Source organism: Salvelinus sp. IW2-2015, unplaced genomic scaffold, assembly GCF_002910315.2.
Source record: "Salvelinus sp. IW2-2015 unplaced genomic scaffold, ASM291031v2 Un_scaffold1306, whole genome shotgun sequence".
Lineage (NCBI taxonomy): Eukaryota > Metazoa > Chordata > Actinopteri > Salmoniformes > Salmonidae > Salvelinus > Salvelinus sp. IW2-2015.
The window spans coordinates 186,325-205,542 of NW_019942830.1; the positions used below are offsets into that span (position 1 = coordinate 186,325).

The following is a 19,218-nucleotide window of genomic DNA, read 5'->3' on the forward strand; positions in this document are numbered from 1 at the left end:
CTACATGTGTACGTGTGTTAGCAGTACTCCCTGCAAGATGGTGATGGGGAAACAGTGAGCCCTCCACTACAGGTGGAGTTTGTGTATGAYCCTAACTTCAAAAATAAGGTCAACTACTCCTTCACAGCCGTTCAGATCCCCACAGACATCTACAAAGGAGGTGAGTTTCACATTAGTGCAATGGACAATGAATGTCTTATTATTATAATATTTACCAGTCATTTGCTGCTCAGTTGAGACTATGGCCCTGTACACACTTGGGCAGTACAACTGATGTACAACACATATGACACAATGGTTGTGAAACAACTAATATTTTGGCAGATAGTTTGTTTCCTCAATAATGCCTGTGATAATTTTTTGGTTGCAGAAAAACTCCATACCAAATGCTTTGTGTGTGTAAAGGGCTAGAGTGTTTTTCAATCTTAATTTAGACAAGTGGAAAGTATAAGGTTTACAAGTTAGTAGAGGGGAGAACAGCAGTGCTTGACTTGGACTCAATAAGTACCGGTACTCAATTTTGGGTGCCAGTACTGTTTTATATTTAGGTGCAGGAGCTCCACAATACTTTTGAGCTAATATTCTATAAGAGGAACAGGAGCTCAAGCAGCACAAATTTGAGTTGCTTGTACTCCTCTCCGGGGAGCTCCTGCCCATGTCAAGCAATGGAGAACAGAAATGTTGTGGTGTTCTACTCATTAATACAAATTAAATAACARAAATATAGTYGTTGCATAAGTATTCACCSTCTTTGTTTAGGCAAGTCTAAATTAGTTCAGAAGTAAACATTTCCAATCACAGATTTAAATACAAAGACCCGGGAGCTTTTCAAAAGCCTCATAAAGAAAAGGGCAGTGATTRGTAGATGGGTACCAATAATAAATCAGWCATTGAATATATCTTTAAGCATGGTCAAGTTAAYAATTATGCTGTGGATGATGTATTAAACCACCCACACACATCAAGCATGGTGTAGTTGCATTGTGGTATAGGTATGCTTGACATCGGCAAAGACTGAGGAGTTTTTCAGAATGAAAAGAAATGGGACGGAGCTAARCACAGGCAAAATCCTAGGAAAACCTGCTTCAGTCCACTTTAYACCAGACACTAAAAGAGGAATTCACCTTTCAGGAGGACAATGACCTACAATATATATACAAAAGTATATGGACACCCCTTCAAATGAGTGGTTTCGGCTATTTCAGCCACAYCCATTGCTGACAGGTGTATAAAATCGAGCACACAGCCATGCAATCTCCATAGACAAACATTGGCAGTAGAATGGCCTTACTGAAGATCTCAGTGACTTTGAACGTGGCACCAACAAGTCAGTTTGTCAAATGTATGCGCTGCTATAGCTGCCCCAGTCAAGTGTAACTGCTGTTATTGTGAAGTGGAAACGTCTAGGAGCAACAACGGCTCAGCCGCGAAGTGGTAGGCCACACAAGCTCACAGAACGGGACCGCCGAGTCCTGAAGCGCATAGCACATAAAAAAAACATCTGTCATCGGTTGCAACACTCACTACGTCAGCACAGTAACTGTTTCTCGGTGAGCTTCATGAAATGGGTTTCCATGGCTTAGCAGCCACACACAAGCCTAAGATCACCATGTGCAATGCCAAGCGTTGGTTGGAGTGGTGTAAAGCTCGCCGCCATTGGACTCTGGAGCAGTGGAAACGCGTTCTCTGGAGTGATGGATCACGCTTCACCATGTGGCAGTCCGATGGACAAATCTGAGTTTGGCGGATGCCAGGAGAACGCTACCTGCCCCAATGCATAGTGCAAACTGTAAAGTTTGGTAGAGGAGGAATCTGGGGCTGTTTTTCATGGTTTGGGCTAGGCCCCTTAGTTCCAGTGAAGGAAAATCTTAACGCTAGAGCATACAATGACATTCTAGACGATTCTGTGCTTCCAACTTTGTGGAAACAGTTTGGGGGAAGGCCCTTTCCTGTTTCAACATGACAATGCCCCCGTGCACAAACCGAGGTCCATACAGAAATGGTTTGTCGAGATTGGTGTAGAAGAAGTTGGCTGGCCTGCACAGAGCCCTAACCTCAACCCCATCGAACACCTTTGGGATCAAATTGAGAACGCCAGAAGTCTGCTGAGGCCGCAGGCCGTCAATCGGGCCCACGCAACATAGAAAGTGCCCGGAACCCCTCGGACTGAGTGCTGCTTGTGGCTGAATGGAGTGAAGGGCCCAAGTCGCGCGGGCGAGCAATATTCCCAATATCTAGTGAAAAACCTCCCAGAAGAGTGGAGGTTGACTGTTATAACAACAAAGGGCGGAGGACCCACGTCGCATATTAATGCCTCATTGATTTATGGAAAGAGAGTGCGTTCGACTTCGAGCAGGTTGTGCCACATAAACTTTTGGTGGCACTATAGTAGTGTATCTGACATTCAAAGACGTTTCTGGACTTCCCCATTTTGTTGCTGCAATAACACCTCTCCAGCTCCAACATCGCTAACCAATAACAGCTTTATTACTTAACTCTGATGAATGGGCATGTAATGAAATCATCAAGACGGAACTCATGTATGCACACTAGAAAAGCGAAGCTCAAAGTCAAATATCTCTAACAGATTAATGGGCACAATATTGCACAATACAGTTGGCAAAGCTCTTTTGAAGACTTGCCAGAAGGACTAATGCCAAAAGGGTCTGTCTAGCAAAGTTATTAACCTCCCTGAAGTCAATACATATGCTAATCAAGGCGTATATTAGTGTTAGTTTAAGCTTCATTAAATCTTTAAAAAAATATACATCAATTTTTCCTTTCACTTTCGACAATTACAGTGTATTTTGTGCTAAGATCGTTGACAAAAAATTGCAGATTAAATCCCGCAGTTTAATACCACTTTGTAACGCAACAAATGGTGAAAAAGTTCAGGGTGTGTAGACTTTCTATAGGCACGTAGAGCTGAGATGCAGATTCCGTCTGATCTAAGCCTGGTCTTTCCCTTCAGCCCCAGTGATTCTAAATGAGCTGAACTGGACACAGGCCCTGGAGAAGGTGTTTATGGAGAACAGTCAAGAGGATCCTTCACTACTCTGGCAGGCATTTGGTAGCGCCACTGGGGTCACCCGCTACTACCCAGGTACATGATGTCCTTATAACAGAAATACATGATGCCCTTATTACAGGACATACAGGATGCCCTTATTACAGGAATAAATTATGTCTTTATTACAGGAATGTGGATGCCCTTATTGCATGAATACATTATGTCCTTATTACAGCAATACAAGATGTTGTTATTACAGGAATACATGATGTCCTTATTACAGCAATACAATATGTTGTTATTACAGGAATACAGGATGTCCTTATTACAGGAATACAGGATGTCCTTATTACAGGAATACATGATGTCCTTATTACAGCAATACAAGATGTTGTTATTACAGGAATACAGGACGCCCTTATTAGAATTATAGGATCTCTTTGGGCCTTTCCTTCACGACAATGCAATATACTGTAAAGCAATAAAAGTTTACTTACATGTGAATGGTTATATGGTTATATGAATGGTTGGAAATATGCTGGGTTGTGAAACTCAACTGAATGTCAGCAAGTCTGCACAATTGAAGTGTTCTATAATAACCCCCTTCTGTCTCATATATCTGTGTCCCAAATGTCACCCTATTCCCTTTTATTGTGCCTTATTTTTAATCAGGGCACCCTATTCCCTTTATAGTGCCCTATGTTTTATTAGGGCCCCTAGTAGTGCACTACAGTATATAGGGAATAGGGTACCATTTGGGATGCACTCACTGAGTTTCTAGCTATAAACCTGTTATTTATCTATCATTTCTGGGCAACAATGAAGTACCTCACTGTGATTTGTTTCAATTAAAATGGTCAAAAATAAACTAAAATTGATTTTTGCCAAAGAACAATTTCTCAAGCTAGAATTTTGCTAGGACTGTCTGGGAGGGGTCTGAGTGGGGAGGTGAAAACTAGCTGTTACTGGCAGAGAGGTTTGGAACTCTCTTGGTCTACTAACTTAATTTACTGGCGTGCGTGCGTTGCGTGCGTGCGCGTGCGTGCGTGCCCGTGCGTGCGTCACCAGCACGCTCACGCGTGCGTGCGTGCAGTGTCGTGCGTCTCATGATCCTGTCCCCCTCAGGAGTGCAGTGTGAGCGGCCTCACTTTGAAGCTGATCAAGCTCATCAGTGATGGAATGCTGGGACACTCTGTCTGATGACGACTATTTCAACGTGGCCAGGGTGAGTGGTGCTTGGGATAGTGTGGTACTTTCTGTAGTTACACCTGGATTGACATTTTTCTGTTGTCTGTTGAAGAATATCTATTTCGTACTATTTTCATAGACATCAGCATCAAAACATGTTGCCACACCTTACATAACACAGCAATCATCTCTATATGAACGGTTATACATTTGTTCCATAAACCAATTCCTCTCACTTTCTTTATCTTTATCTAGTACCATGTCTCTTTATCTCTTGTCTGCTGTATCTACCTGCTCTCTCATGCTCTGCTTATCTAGCTGCCCCTACTGTCTTTATCGTTGCTGCACTCACTTCTTGCTCTGTCATTCTCTTTCCTTTCTTGTTTCAGTTTAAATGAAAAGGCCGAGGCAGTGGTCCCTTGCTTCAAACACCTGGTCCAGGCCCAACGTTCGCAACAAGAAGCTTCAAAGAGGCTGTAAAGCTCATGCAAGCTAAGGCACCACAGACTCAAAAGTCTGGTTTCCACTTTGCCTTAAATCAGCTACTAACGTAAATGACTTAAAGCTCAACACTCTGAATGACCGCTTCTGTACAAGTGATGGCCAATTCTTTAGGGTCTTACTATGATAAGACAAGGACATTTTCAAAAGGAATGCAAGAGCGCAAGAGGGGATTGGTATATGGCCAATATACCCACGGCTATTGGCTGTTCTTAGCGCACGATGCATCGCCGGAGTCATTGAGAGACACTCTTAAATGTTCTGCCGGTTGGCCTGTTATCTGTAATGAAATGTCCTTCATGTGCTTGCTCAAAGCACAAAATAGCAAGCCAAACACATTTTCTTCGGAAATGTCCTTGTCTATTTCATAGTAGGCACGTACACAACCGCAGACCACTGTACACCACGCTAGCCCAGGACTCCACATCCGGCTTCTTTCAGACCTGGCGGGATCTGAGGAATATTATATCCTGTAATAAAGCCCTTTTGTTGTGGAGAAACTAATTCTGTTTGCTCTTTGCCTAAGCTCCAATGGGTGGACCTATGCCCTGCCCCCCGACCACCCCTGTCCAGTCAATGTGAAATCCATTAAGATTAGGGCGGCCCAATGCAATTTATTTAAATTGATTGATAAATCAGTACAAACATCGTTGAACTTGTTGCAATTTTGCGTTTTCTATTGTTGTTTCAGTATAGTCTGGTTTTAAGGTCATACAAAGGCAGGGGTGGCAGCTATCCTGCATTTTATGGGTCATTAGGTCAAACTCAGTCGGTCATGGTTGACTTGCAGTAACACATTAACTTCCATACATAAGAGAAGGGATAGCAATCTGGGGTGCTATTCTTTATCTGCGATCCTCACTTCCCTTACAACTCTGCTGACTCGACATTATGGCGCTGGTACCAGTCCTCCAAATCACACTTGACAAGTTGGGCAGTTTGGCCGGCCATTTTTTTTCTGTTTCACTGTTTTGCGGTGAGTTACTGGGCCACTCCAGAGAGTCCTCTGGGCTACTCTTAAGTTCTTCTTTGTGACGCAGTTTAGCATCATAGAGGTGAAACGGCCAATGAGAGGCGGAAGAGCAGCTCCGTTCGTCTCTTGTGAACCTTCATAAATGCTGCAACGAGATACTTTTTTTTTTGGTAGAATACCCCTCATATAGGTGCCCTCACTTTTTACCAGTCCGCTATTTGGAAAAGGTGTCCCTTTGGCACATAACACTGTTCCTTCTCCTTGCCTGATTCAATTCGTCACATAACTTACTTTCTTATTAATCATTTCACTTGCTGTGTTTTGTATGTAACTGTTTTAGAGCACACCACTCTTTTCTGTTCCTTCTTCTACGAGACCAATGTCCGCGAGCTACACTGCAATAACAATAATCATGCTGTTGCACTGATGGAGGAGAGGATCGAGCCAGACAATCTTTTGAGCATACACTGGCCCATCACAAAAGCCGGGTCCGTTCCAGAAACCTAAACACCCACACAGAGACACATGTAAGCTTGACATTTCAATCACTATTTTCATATTGGTCAACTTCATTCTTGGAATCCAAAATCACATGCATCTCGCTCTTACGGGGTATTAAAGGAAACATTCTCCCGTACTCACGATCTGATTGCTACTATCCAAGAAACTTCTAATCGCGGCTTGGGTTATCCCCCTCTCGCAGCTGTGGGCATATTGGTCAAGCTGTGAATATGTCTATTTCGCTATATCGGACACCTTTATATTCGCAACGATGGAGGATGTCCTCTCTTTTGCCAAACTTTACATAAAGATGGTACTCAGTCCTCATGGACGGGTTGGCTTGTTGTTAAACAACAACGTGGTGCCACACCGTTTATACACAATTGGTTTCCTTTGGTTGTGCAGGACTAAATCAATATGCCCACGAGTCTGGTAAAGACGCAAGCTGCTAGTAAGGGATACTGTTCTCAGTATCCTCTAGGAGAACTAGCCATTTTATGTCCATAAGTGTCCTATCAAAGCAAAGGGGTCTCGAATATACTATACCACTACCTCCATCTTCAAACTTCTCACGGCTTATTCCTGTGCTCGTTTTTATATATTTTTAATTGGTTGATGTCTACTTGCTCTATTCTCTCGCCACATAAACACTCTATCGTCATATATAGGTATCTCTTTTTATATGCTTGCTTTCTCTTTTCTCTTTCTCACTTAACCACTACTCATTCTTCTTGTCTCACTTCACGCTCAGATATTTTCATTGTAATGAGGGAATCTCGCTGCACCACTACTGTGTTGCCTATGAAAAGGATTAACAACCCTGCATGAAGTGTGGTTTTAGATTCTCATGTGCCTCGTAACAGAACCTCGTCTGTAATCAGTCGTATATTCTCTGGCCATGGTGTAAGTTGTCCACCCAACTCTCAGTTTTATCTCACTGTCTTGGTCACTGTCTTAGAGCTGGAAATATATTGAGTGTCGCTTCTTTAGTTATCAATCCGCAAGACTGGAGGTTTGCGCGTAAGTATTCCCTTGTTCGAAGTGGATATACTTATCACCTCTTATAGGATGTGAAACCCTCCCTTTTCTTGACGAAGGGATCTATACTTATCTTCCTGCTAAAGATAGAGACCGGAGAGAGTTACTAGTGAGGTGAAGTGTTTTGGAGAGGAGTATGAGAGCACCGCAGTGAGAATAGGGAACAAGGCGAGACGAACAAGGATTAGTGAGAAAATAAGGTGATCTAGCGGAGATATGCGAAAACGTAGAGAACCATAGAGGGGACTATAGCAAGAGTATATACCTAGTCGACAATACAAGTATCACTACATCGTGAGATGAAGCAATATTTTGTCCAGATGCTTCTTCAAAGTGTAGCAATGAACAAACAAGTGGCTTGTGCGTGCTCCTCAATATGGACCAAATAAAGACAGGACCAACGTATTCACCCTAGACTGATGACTCTAAACAATATACTACTAACCCAAAAGTAGCACAAAGGACAGTCTTCTCCTTATATTAATCATATGTTGGACGTCTTTTAAGTAGTACCAACTGGTGCGTTTGCACACTAACAAAGTAGTGCTATCTATAAATAAGAGGCAATGCACAAGTGCCTTATTGGATGATGAGGAGGGTCATGGTTATCTCAGATGGGGGGAATAAAAACAATCTATTGACTAATTTGCTACAAGAAAAACAGAATAGTATAGCAAACTGATATCGATTTGCACTAGATTATTACCCTGTTGATTACGTTTAATCACACAAACAACAAGTATGAGCGTAGTTATTCCTGCGACATATTGGATCTGTGTCTGGCGGCGGCCGCCCGCTATGGGGCCTTGGAGCAAGGCCACGCAGGTAGTGTACTAGAGCAGTCTATGAGAGCTCCTCCAGCCTGGCTACCTATATTGTCAACACTAATCAGGTAATATAATATGTCCTTGGGTTGAGAAGTCACCCTACATTGAAGGGCTGACGCTCTCAGAGTAATTACCAGCTACTATGTCTAGCACCGCCTATCACCCTTACGCCCTGAATGCCAATAGACGTGGATTTGGAAGTGTTCAGGTCTTGTCATGACCTATACTTTCTATTGCGTCGACGTACTAGATTCTGGCTTGGCTTTTGGGACTGTTATCAGCCCACTTGAACTGACAAGAGTGGTAGGCCGACTGATCAGCAACCACACACCTATAGAACATCGAATCTGGCCACTTAAGTCTCTCTGTGTCCTATGATCATCTAGCATTTGGGGACCTTGTAATGCAGAGACACTGCCGGGTCCCTGTTCCTTCAGATACCCTTTGGGGGCCACGTAGTTCCGACTCTTATTTGCAGGACTTTGGCTTCAGACCTCACCCTGGGGGCACACTGCGAATGCCAGCAGCGCTATGGGCCTGGTAATAGAACACAGCCAAACAACAGTTACTGGTTGTGGGGAGTGCGTTATGGGTTTTTGGAGTAGAGAGATTAATCTTTGTGGTCGTAAAGATAAATAAGAGAATAATAGGTTTTCGGCCAGTTAATACACAACCTTGCTCTACACTACAGAACAAACAATGCCAAAGTAGCTAGCCGCTTGCCTTCGAGCTCTCTGGAGAACATTAGAACACGACAGAATAGTACTGGACTCAAGGCCTAATGCAAACATTCAAACAATGCTCGTCGCAGGGTGTGGGCGGCCTTGGATTAGGGGGAGCATGAGCTGTAGCTTAGCTAACGTTGAGCCTAGCAGGGATAGAACAGCTTAATCCTTTCAATGGTGCAAACACAAAGAATTTCTGGAAGTTGTAGTCTGATTACGATTGATTTTTTTTTTGTTGCTTTGTATAGTGTGTCCGGAATGTCTCATTCATGCATAGATGAAATATCATATCACTCCACTCAGACAAACATACATAGGTTTAGACCGAGGCCGTATGTATTTCTCTAGTTACATCACAGTCAATTATCTTCAAATCTTCAAGTCTTCCCCTACCCGTAATTCTTAGTTTACCGGCCATAATTACATGATACATGGTAGGCCCTGTTTTTTTGATTCGAGACTTAGACAAGCCAGCCCATAAAGTAAACTGGAAAACTGACGCTCTGATAGATATTAAGAAATATGCATTGCATAACCGGGGTTCCTATTTATTCCTTCTGTCTCTGAAATTTGTGTAACGTTGGGTGGATAGGCTTCCCATTTTTCTTAGGATTGCCAAATGTTTTTCTATCTGGGGTTTTATTTCACAATTTCCTGCTATTGATTTCATTGTTTGTGGTGACATGTAGTGTTGCAGCTGAGGTCAGGGGCTTAGACTCAGATCGTTGTTTTTGCGTGGCAGCCGATGTGAGACCATTATAAAAGTAAGTGGAAACTCTCTACGACTTGCGGTTATAGAGTAGGAATATGAGGAGGGATGTAAGAAAGTAGAGAGTAAGAGCAACGTTGACTCCGGAAGAGAAGGTAGGAGACACGTATCGCAAGGTCGAAAAGGATGGAAGAACGGATGGCCGCCCAAGAGCCGGGCGGGATGAACTCACTTCCGCCAGAGGAAGAGAGTCAGATAAGTAAATACTGGGGAATCATTTGGAAATAGTAACGATGAAGGATATCCAGGGGATGAACAGAGAACGTATAGAAATAGCAATGATTCGCAGCATTCTCTAGATGTGACAGGCATGATGCAGTATGGTTATTTCTCTAAATTTAACGGAGTAAGAAGAGCACCACAGGGGCTCGACAACACTGACGCGCACCAAGATGAAGCTGACGCAGAAGGCATTACAATAATTACATAACTGACCAAGCTATTTTTCTAGTTGTTTAAGTGGAGGACCACTGAAACACAATGGTACATTAACGAATGGCGAGCAAAGGTAATGGGTGGGAAATCCGCTGCTCTATGGCCGGATGCTATCTCTTGAAATAAAAATGGGCAGTAGCACATTTGGACCTAGAATTTGCACTGATCTGACCTACTTTTGAGTTGGGTTTATGATGCTCATTGATCTCGTTTTGATTTGCTGCGTGTAGTACTTATTTTAACTTTGTGTTGCTTTAACCCATTTGCGTTAATCTCTCTCTCGCTCTATTGCATGTGCAGTCTGTCACGCCCAGTACCTTAGAGAATCATCTTGTAATGTCTTCATAATTTTTTATGGGTTAAAGGTCGGGGTGTGACTAGGGTGGGCTAATTCTAGGTTTCTTAATCTTATGTTCTAAGGTTTTGGTGACTCGGTGATTGTGTTTGGTCTTCGAGAGTAGAACGGTCAGTCCTGTGTATTCGCTTAGTTCGATTGTTGTCCGCTGTTAATATGTTGGATTTGGGATATTCATCTACTTAGTGGCATGGGTTATTTCCCAACTCTGTTGGTTTAGTGGATTTACCTGTGTTGCTTGTTGGCCTAATGTTATGCTTAGCACTTGAGCACTGCTTTAGGTCTTCAGCGTTCCATCTTTGGTTTCTTTAATTGTTTTTCCGGTGGTCACGTTTCGATAACTTCTTTGGGCCTGCAAGCCCTAAGTTGGGCTAACAATATTGTCAACACACCAGACCGAGTCCCATAAAGTGCGCCAGGCTCTGGGAACTTGGAAAATTCATATAGGGAGAAATCTCCGGAATTTAGAGAATACGATAGAGGAGAGGGTGAGATTATAGAAATTCTTCAACCGCCATCTACATGGCTAGTGTAGTGTAAATATACAAAATTGCGTATAGTTCTCACTCTGGTCTAGAGCTGTTTGGTGGTTAAAATTATCCACCACAAAACCACTCAGTTCGACTGAGTGAATCTGTAAAAATAAGGCAGTATTATTCGGCCTTATGCTCGTAAAGCACTCCATGATTAAACGATGCTATCGTGTCAAGGTCAAAGCTAGTGGCACTATTTAGGGCCATAAGGTGGGCATGTTGGGGGCGCAGTGTGTTATGGCTTTCAACTAATGATGCTGAGACGAAAATACGAGAACTGTTGTGGTGACTGATCACACACACACACACAACCATCACCCAAACTCAACAACACTCAAACAATCACACACAATCATCAACCACACGCACAACTTAACAGCATCACAACTAGCACTAACAGCACGCTACACAAAAACCAGAATAAGAAGATAAAATGAATGTCACTAACCTTTCGATTATTTTCAGCGATGACACTCATAGGACTTCATGTTACTACCCACAACACTCAACACAACACACACAACCACACATTAGCAGATTTTTTTGTTTGACTTCAATTCCATATTTATATAAAAAAATCTGAGTTTACATTGAGGCCTACAAGAATCACTAAATGCACAAAACAACAAGTCAGCACATTTAGCACATAGCCGTCGGTTTTCACATGAAATAACTCATCATAAAATATAGATGATAATAACAAGTTATCTCACAAACACAATACATTGACACATCATCTAACCGATACTGTCCAACAAACCTCTACTCTCTACACTCGATCTAGAAACGGGCAGGCACATTCGTATCAGATTTTTGTCATGGGTAATACATGGAGGCTCTGCACAGACTGGAAGGGATAAACCTGTTTCAACCATTTATACCGATGAGTTACGCAACGCTCATAAGAAGAATGGAGGGAGGACATTATATACGTGTATTTGTGGAACTCGTATAGCTCTTATATACTAATTTTCTCAGCATGCCTCCTGCCGAGCTTTTAGTCTCACACTAGAGAGACACCTTTTATGTAGATAAGCGGTCGCAGAGGTTAAATAAACAACAAAATCTAAATTATTCTATAACTATAGACCATAATTGGTACTAGAGGCACTTTTACCCGGATGAATAGTTGTAGGATTTGGAAGTTTACACAGAGATCAGAAAGGCTTTAAGCACAGTGGAGACTCCAGGGGCTCTGTTGCACGCACGAGAGGAGGCTCAAGTTAGGGAAATTTGTAAGCACAGTACGCAGAGGGAATACATATTTTCTAAGATGACCAGCGTCTGACATGATGTACTGAGCTCTGGTGATATTGCAAACAAGTATGGTGGCGGCACCAACACATGCTCCGCGTCAAATTATGGGACCATGTTGGGCATATTTTCAAATATCCAGGTATGCAACCAATTACATGACCAAGCAGGATGAAGCAAAGAAGAGCAGCTGTGATATAAGAATGTGCCCATTACCACGCGGCATGCCAATCTTCTACGCTCCACGAGATAACGCAACTCAGAGGGTGTTGTCCTAGGAGAATGTGCCGGTTGCAGCTCGCATCAGGAGGCGGGCTCACTCAGGATAGTAGATGACCCTTCAAGACCACTAATTGGATCACCAGATACTACACTATGTATTCAGTACCATGGGCCAGAAGATCCCTCTGATAGGAAGCGTACCAGTCGTTGTCTTCCTCATCCCCGTTAAGTGTTAGCACACGAAAATCCTCATGGAAGACCGGGACGTACTAGCTAAGGAGTATGATGGTGAATATTGTTCCCAGTATACTTAAAAATTATCAGTAGAAAAGAAGAAGAAGCGAATCACTCGGCTCAGACAGTATTGTAGATAATTAGATCGCCCTAAAAAGCATGAATTAAAAAGGACGGGAGTCGTCGTGGTGTCAAAGATAAGTTAATAATTGTCAGTCACGACCCCAGCGCTATTCTGAAGATGCGTCCGATGGGAGGTCCTGTTTAGAGGCAAGTCAGTTAATTAGTCCCATACTATTAGTTATACACACTCGACCGCGAGCTCCGCCTTGATACGAAGTATTCTAACATATTGTCCACCTAAATTTCTGAAGAAAGGAGATCACTAGTAATGATGTTCTCCCACTCCAGCCATCCCCCCAAGGAGGTTAATCCCTACTTTCCGGAACAGAGCTCCTGTGAGTATTAAATATCGTCCTCCCATCCTTTCAGGAACAGAAGTCACTAGTTAGAAGTTTTAAAATATTCATCTCTCAACCAAAACTTGCAGTGTCGAGTGAACAGTAGTGCTTTGAAGAGTTATTAAAATGTAATTGACTGTGTTCAATATACCTTTTTTCTGTAATGAAATGGCACTGCAGATATGAGTGAAATTGGTGTAAAGTTAACTCCATCAAGCTAGATCTGTATAAAGCTATGAGATAAATTATTGAATTATGAGTTCCTCGGAGTATTGTAGTTTATTTAAATATACTTTGATACCACCCATATTTCAGAAGACAGAATAACATGTAGAACAAGAGTAATTATAAACATAATAGTGATCCTCTTCTCTGCCACGCTTGTGACAGTCCATTGAAATGTCGATAGTTGCCTGTGATGGGATTTGATAGTTGTGTGTGTGTGTTGTGGCCTCAGTGTGAGCATTAACTATTTCATGAACACGCGGGGCACACAAGGTCGAGCTAATGGGGATAAAGTACAGGTTTGTACCCACAAATATTACAGTGGACACAGAAGTATCTGTACTACGCAAGTCTTGAAAACTAATTTCTGGATGACTGCGCTATACATGAGTTTTCCAGCCGTGAAATGAATAAGTATTTACACTCAGTGAAGAGCTACATAGTACATTATTGTCCTCCGTTATATCCGCAGAAGAGAGTGCACTGGACGCTCACTGTAAGCATGTTATGAATAACTGTTGTTGTTTTTTATGCAGCTGAAACATAAATATCAGGTACAGCGACGTCTCGTAGAGATGATCTAAAGGATATATGGTCCCGGGTGGATCCGGGTATCACACTCTCACAGAGCTGACCGATACGACGTCTGTGCCAGGTGTATCACAGATGACATGGCCTTGTTCGCGAGCTAAAACTCAATATTGGCAGGCCCGTCTTCGAGGGGATCCCTGGGGCAGAGAAGAGGGCTGCAGCACTGATGGTGTTACTCTTAAATATCTCGTCAACCAGATATGCTACTCTCACTCATTCACAGGTGATCAGAGGTCTCTTAGAGTCTCCATACTTCAGTTGATCCACTCGAGTGATACGCTATTCAGGAACAAGTCCTGGTTAGAGTAAGTATAAACCAATCAATTGTCACTCACTTACGTAAATTCAATGTTTGGACTATGTTGACTTTGGTGGAACTAAGAGTACTCGTTATAATGTATTGCCTCTATTGATCGAGGGTCCCGTGTCACTTGAAGCGCTCCGACTGTGTTCCTGTTTGGGAGCAGACGTCTAGAGCCGTAAATAGCAATAACTTCGGTACCGCAACTGATCTTTGACATCCAGTGAGTGACTGAACCAATAGCAAGGTCACTGGCTAAGATGTGACTGAGTAGGCTCTGGCATGGTCTTTCGTCTACTAGCTTCAACATATTGAACTCTCGAAATTAAATGTACAGAGAGATCTAGTGAGTGAGTGCTGGAGATCATTGTAGCTCCCGCAACGCCAGCATAGATGCAGCACTGATGTACAGTCACGCGGATGGACGGGGTGGGGTGTGGAAGTAGTGGGAGAAGTCCGTACAGGCAGGTACTCATGGAAGCGTCCGGTACTGGATTTTTCGATGAATCGCTAGTTGAGGTAATTCATGTTAAACTGACTCTCGCATGATAATAGCTTAATACTCATATGGGTTTCGGTACTGTATTACTAATCTTTGAGCTTGAGAGAGTCGTCGAGCCAACAATTCAATAGAATGAGTATCGTAATTGTATGTCGTAATCTTGTCACAGCGAACCCAAGACAATGCACCTCCACTAACAACAACACAGCTAGCGCCCGACAAGACCAGACCTGGCAACATAGTCGCGTATTCAATCACAGACACCACATCCTGCCAAAATTCCCAGACTGTCGCCTCAATTGATCAACTTCGCTTGACCCAATCATCACCATAAACAGAGAACCTTCCACAAGACACACATCAATAACACATTTACAACACCCACCAAGATAAGACATTGCCAAATATGAACAGCCAACCACCTGCCGGCGCCAAATAGCACTGGCAGACATAGAACATTCAGTACAAAAGGAAGAAAGATGTGGAAAATCTTGCACTGTGAGTAACCGCACCAAATAAATAAGAGGACCCCCTCTCTAGACAAAACTACGGATACTGCTAGAAAATAAAAACACTTGAGAGGGAGGTGAGATTAGTGCCTCCCACAAACTCGACTCCACACTGTAATGCTAACTGTCAAACACACAACATCGATTACTATCAAACTCCATTCACTATCAATTCTCGCATTTCACTCCCACCCAGCATCCATCTACCACAGAAGAATACGAAAACCCCACGCTCAAAATAAAAAATTAGGTATATCATCTCCGCTACCACAGTCAAAGCTGACGCCACCATCGACACTACTAAGAGCCTACCTTCAATATGTGAGGCACTACAGGACGGTGGCAAATCTTTCCTAAGTTACTTAATCCATCTTTATCTTACCCCAGCAGAAAATCACGGATGATACGAAGTAGGACGAGAAGTTCTAAGATATCCGTGGGATGGCAAGGCCCAATTAACTGTAATCCCAAAATGGAACCCTTTCTTTCCCTACATAGGTGCACTACTTAGGAACCGACAACCCTTACGGCACTAATTGGAGCCTGGTTAAGTAGTGCATAGATAGGCATATGGGTCAGCTCATTTTCGGAACATGCCTGGCTAAGTTTTTGTCTACCCACCCTCCCCAGCACCAGGTGTGGCCACTAGCCTATATGAAGGCCCAAACAATCAGGCTAGATCAGTAGCTAATCCTTCCAGGCTTCTCCTGTACCTTCCTTTCTGCTCTGACAATCGGCATGCCCATTAGTGGCGAGATGTGGTGGATGCACAAAGAAGCACTCTGCTAGCTGACGCTACAAGGACAGGAAATAATCCTTGTGCCAAAGTGTCTTCTTTCCTGAGTTAGTCGAAGAAAGGGTCTCAGGGACCAGTAAGCAGCTTAGGAATAATCTCTTACCCAGCTTTCGCTGTTGTCTATTCTCCTCCTTGCCTGACAGGGACACAGTATAGCACTTTCCTATCAGCTTCCTCTGTTTTATCCACCCAGCTTACAACAAGAATCACCTTCCCGCTTCTCAGTTACGCTCCAGCTAACAGACAAGAATACTATATGTAATTAGATACTAGGCATATGTTTCTGCACGTTAATCTCGCTGCGATGTGATTTTCCATCATGCGCAGAGCTACTACAGGAGAGTAATAGGCATTTACAAGCTCATCTCTGTTAGCACTGCACGTGACGCCCATAGGCCTTGATGATGCTCGGACGACTCGGTGAATTGGTGTGTGCCCTCTCATGTCTTCGTCTGCTACCTTTTTGTAGCTGGAGCTTCCTCGTGTACTAACCTGGGACCGCAGTTTGCCGGCAAGGAGTGCAAAACGCCTTTGAGATAGCAGAAGGGTAGCACAACATGCATTGTTGGCCTAAATAATCTGAGTCCGGGGGCATCGATAGATCTCAATGTACCCGGAAGTGTTCAGTTGCTCTGGCCATTACTCTTATCCTTGGGTTTTATAAAGTGGTGCACTAAATAGGGAACTAAAGGGTTAGTTTTCTATATGTGCTTTGTATTGTTAGGAAGAATGACTGCTAAATGAGAAAGGTAGGGAGATGAGATCACTTCCACTCTGCACCGCGCTACTCGTACCCTCAGTAGTACTTTGACGCTTCACGATTTCAATACCTTTTATGTCTCTATCGATGCATCATCTGCATCAGCCCCATCGCCCCAATGCTATCTCTCCCATATTAATCATTATTAAACAGTGGTGATATCATGCTATCGTCTCCCATATAATCAGTATAGACAAGGTGATTACCGATTGGCCTATACTCTCAGCCTCATGTAATCTTATAACAGGGTGATTATCATTGCTATACTTCTCAGCCCCATATAGATCGTATAAATGGTGATTACCATTAGTTCTTCAGCCCATATAATCAGTTTAACACACGCGTGATTTTTCATCGCTACCTATAGCCTCATAGATAAGTCATTATTAACAGGGTGATTAATCATGGCTATCTCTCCAGCCCATATAACAGTATACAGGGTGATTTAACATAGCTCTCTCAGCCCCATATAATCAGTATAAGCATAGGTGATTTTTCATGCTTTATCAGGCCCATATAATCAGTATACACAAGGGTGATTACCCACTGGCTATCTCTCAGCTCATGTAAATATTATAACAGGGTGATGCTATCCACATGTATCTCTCAGCCATATACTCAGTATACAACACATGGTGACTTAACATGGCTATCCTTCAGCCTCCATATAAATTCAGATATACAGAGTGGATTACCATGGACTATCTTTCTCAGCCTCATGTGCATCATTATAAGGGGATTTTATCATGGCTATCTCTCTCTCAGCCTCATGTAATCATATAACAGGGTGATTACCATGGCTATCTCTCGCCTCGTGTAAATCACTTATACCAGGGTGATTACATGGCTATCTATCAGCCCCATCATAATCAGCATAAACATGGGTGATTATCATGGCTATCTCTCCTCATGTAATCATTATAAAACAGGGTGATTATCATGGCTCATCTCTTCAGCCTCATGTAAATCATTATAACAAGATGATTATTCATGGCTATCTCTCAGCTCAATTGTAATCATTAATAACCAGGTGCTTATCCTGGCTATCTCTCAGCCTCATATAATCCATTATAACAGGGTGATTACCATGGCTATCTCTCTCAATGTAATCATTTTAAAACCGGGTGATTATCATGGCTATCTTCTCAGCCTCATGCTAATCATTATACAGGGTGATTAACATGGCTATGGCTCTCAGCCTCATATAATCAATTATACAGGGTGATTACCATGGTATCTATTCAGCTCCCCTCATCAATAAGTATAACAGCCCGGTGATTAGTCATGGCTATCTCTCCTCCTGTACATCATTATAACAAGGGTAGATTCCCATGGCTATTCTATCAGCCCATATAATCAGTATAACACGGGTGATTATCATTTGGCTATCTTCTCACTCAGCCTACGTCACCATTATAACAAGGTGATTATCGTGGCTATCTCCTTCCTCATATACTCAAACAGGGTGATTTATCAAATGCCTCATCTCTCCCATATAATCATTATAAACAAGCGTGATTAGATGGCTGTCTCTCAGCCTCATGTAATCATTTATAACAGGTGATTATCATTCGCTATCTTTCCTCATATAATCATTATGCCAGGCTGATTTCAATGCATGATCTCTCAGCCCCATATAATCAGTATAGACAAGGTGATTATCATCCGGGTCTATCTCTCAGGGCCCCTATGATCTGTATAAAACAAGGTGATTTTCATCGCCTATCTATCAGCCCATATAATCAGTATAACAGGGTGATTACCATGGCTTATCTCCTCAGCCTCATGTAGTCTTACAGGGTGATGTACATGGCTATCTCTCACCCGCCATATAATCAGTATAACAGAAGATTTTCATGCTATATCACCCCCAATATATTCAGTAATAACAGGCGTGATTACCATTAGGCTATCTCTCATCCCCCCATTATCAGTATAAAGGGTGACTTAACATGGCTATCTCTCAGCTCGATGTAATCCATTAATAAACAGGGTGATTATCATGCTATTCCAGCCCCATATATCAGTAAAAACTACAATGGTGATTAACCATGCTCGCTATCTCTCAGCTCCCATATAATCAGTATAACAAGGGTGATTACAATGGCTATCTCTCAGCCCTCATATAATCAAGATATTAACATGGTGAATTATACCATGGCTCTCTCTCACGCCCACTCATCATATAACAAGGTGATTTTCATCGCTATCTATCAGCCCATATAATCAGATAAGCAGGGTGAATCTACCATGGCTACTCTCGCCTCATGTACTCATTATAACAGCCGGTGATGTATATGCGCTAATCTCTCCGCCTCATGGTAATCATTTATAACAAGGTGATTATCATGGTTTATCTTCAGACTCATGTAATCATTAAATAACCAAGGTGATTATCATGCTATCCTCTCCTTCGCCTCATTATCATTACACAGGGTGATTATCCATGGCTATTGCTCCTCAAATGTAATCGATTTTAACCGAGAGTGATCTAATCATGGCTATCTC

The 19,218-nt window shown here is 42.6% G+C and overlaps 1 protein-coding gene across 1 annotated transcript in view; it reads left to right on the forward strand.

The window, feature by feature from the left end:
- Positions 1-19,218, forward strand: part of cacna2d2b (calcium channel, voltage-dependent, alpha 2/delta subunit 2b) — a 140,412-nt gene that overhangs the window by 86,264 nt on the left and 34,930 nt on the right. The window contains exon 6 of the mRNA XM_070438945.1: positions 2,972-3,103. Within this exon, the coding sequence (XP_070295046.1) occupies positions 2,972-3,103 (132 nt within the window). The remainder of the gene's footprint in view (positions 1-2,971; positions 3,104-19,218) is intronic.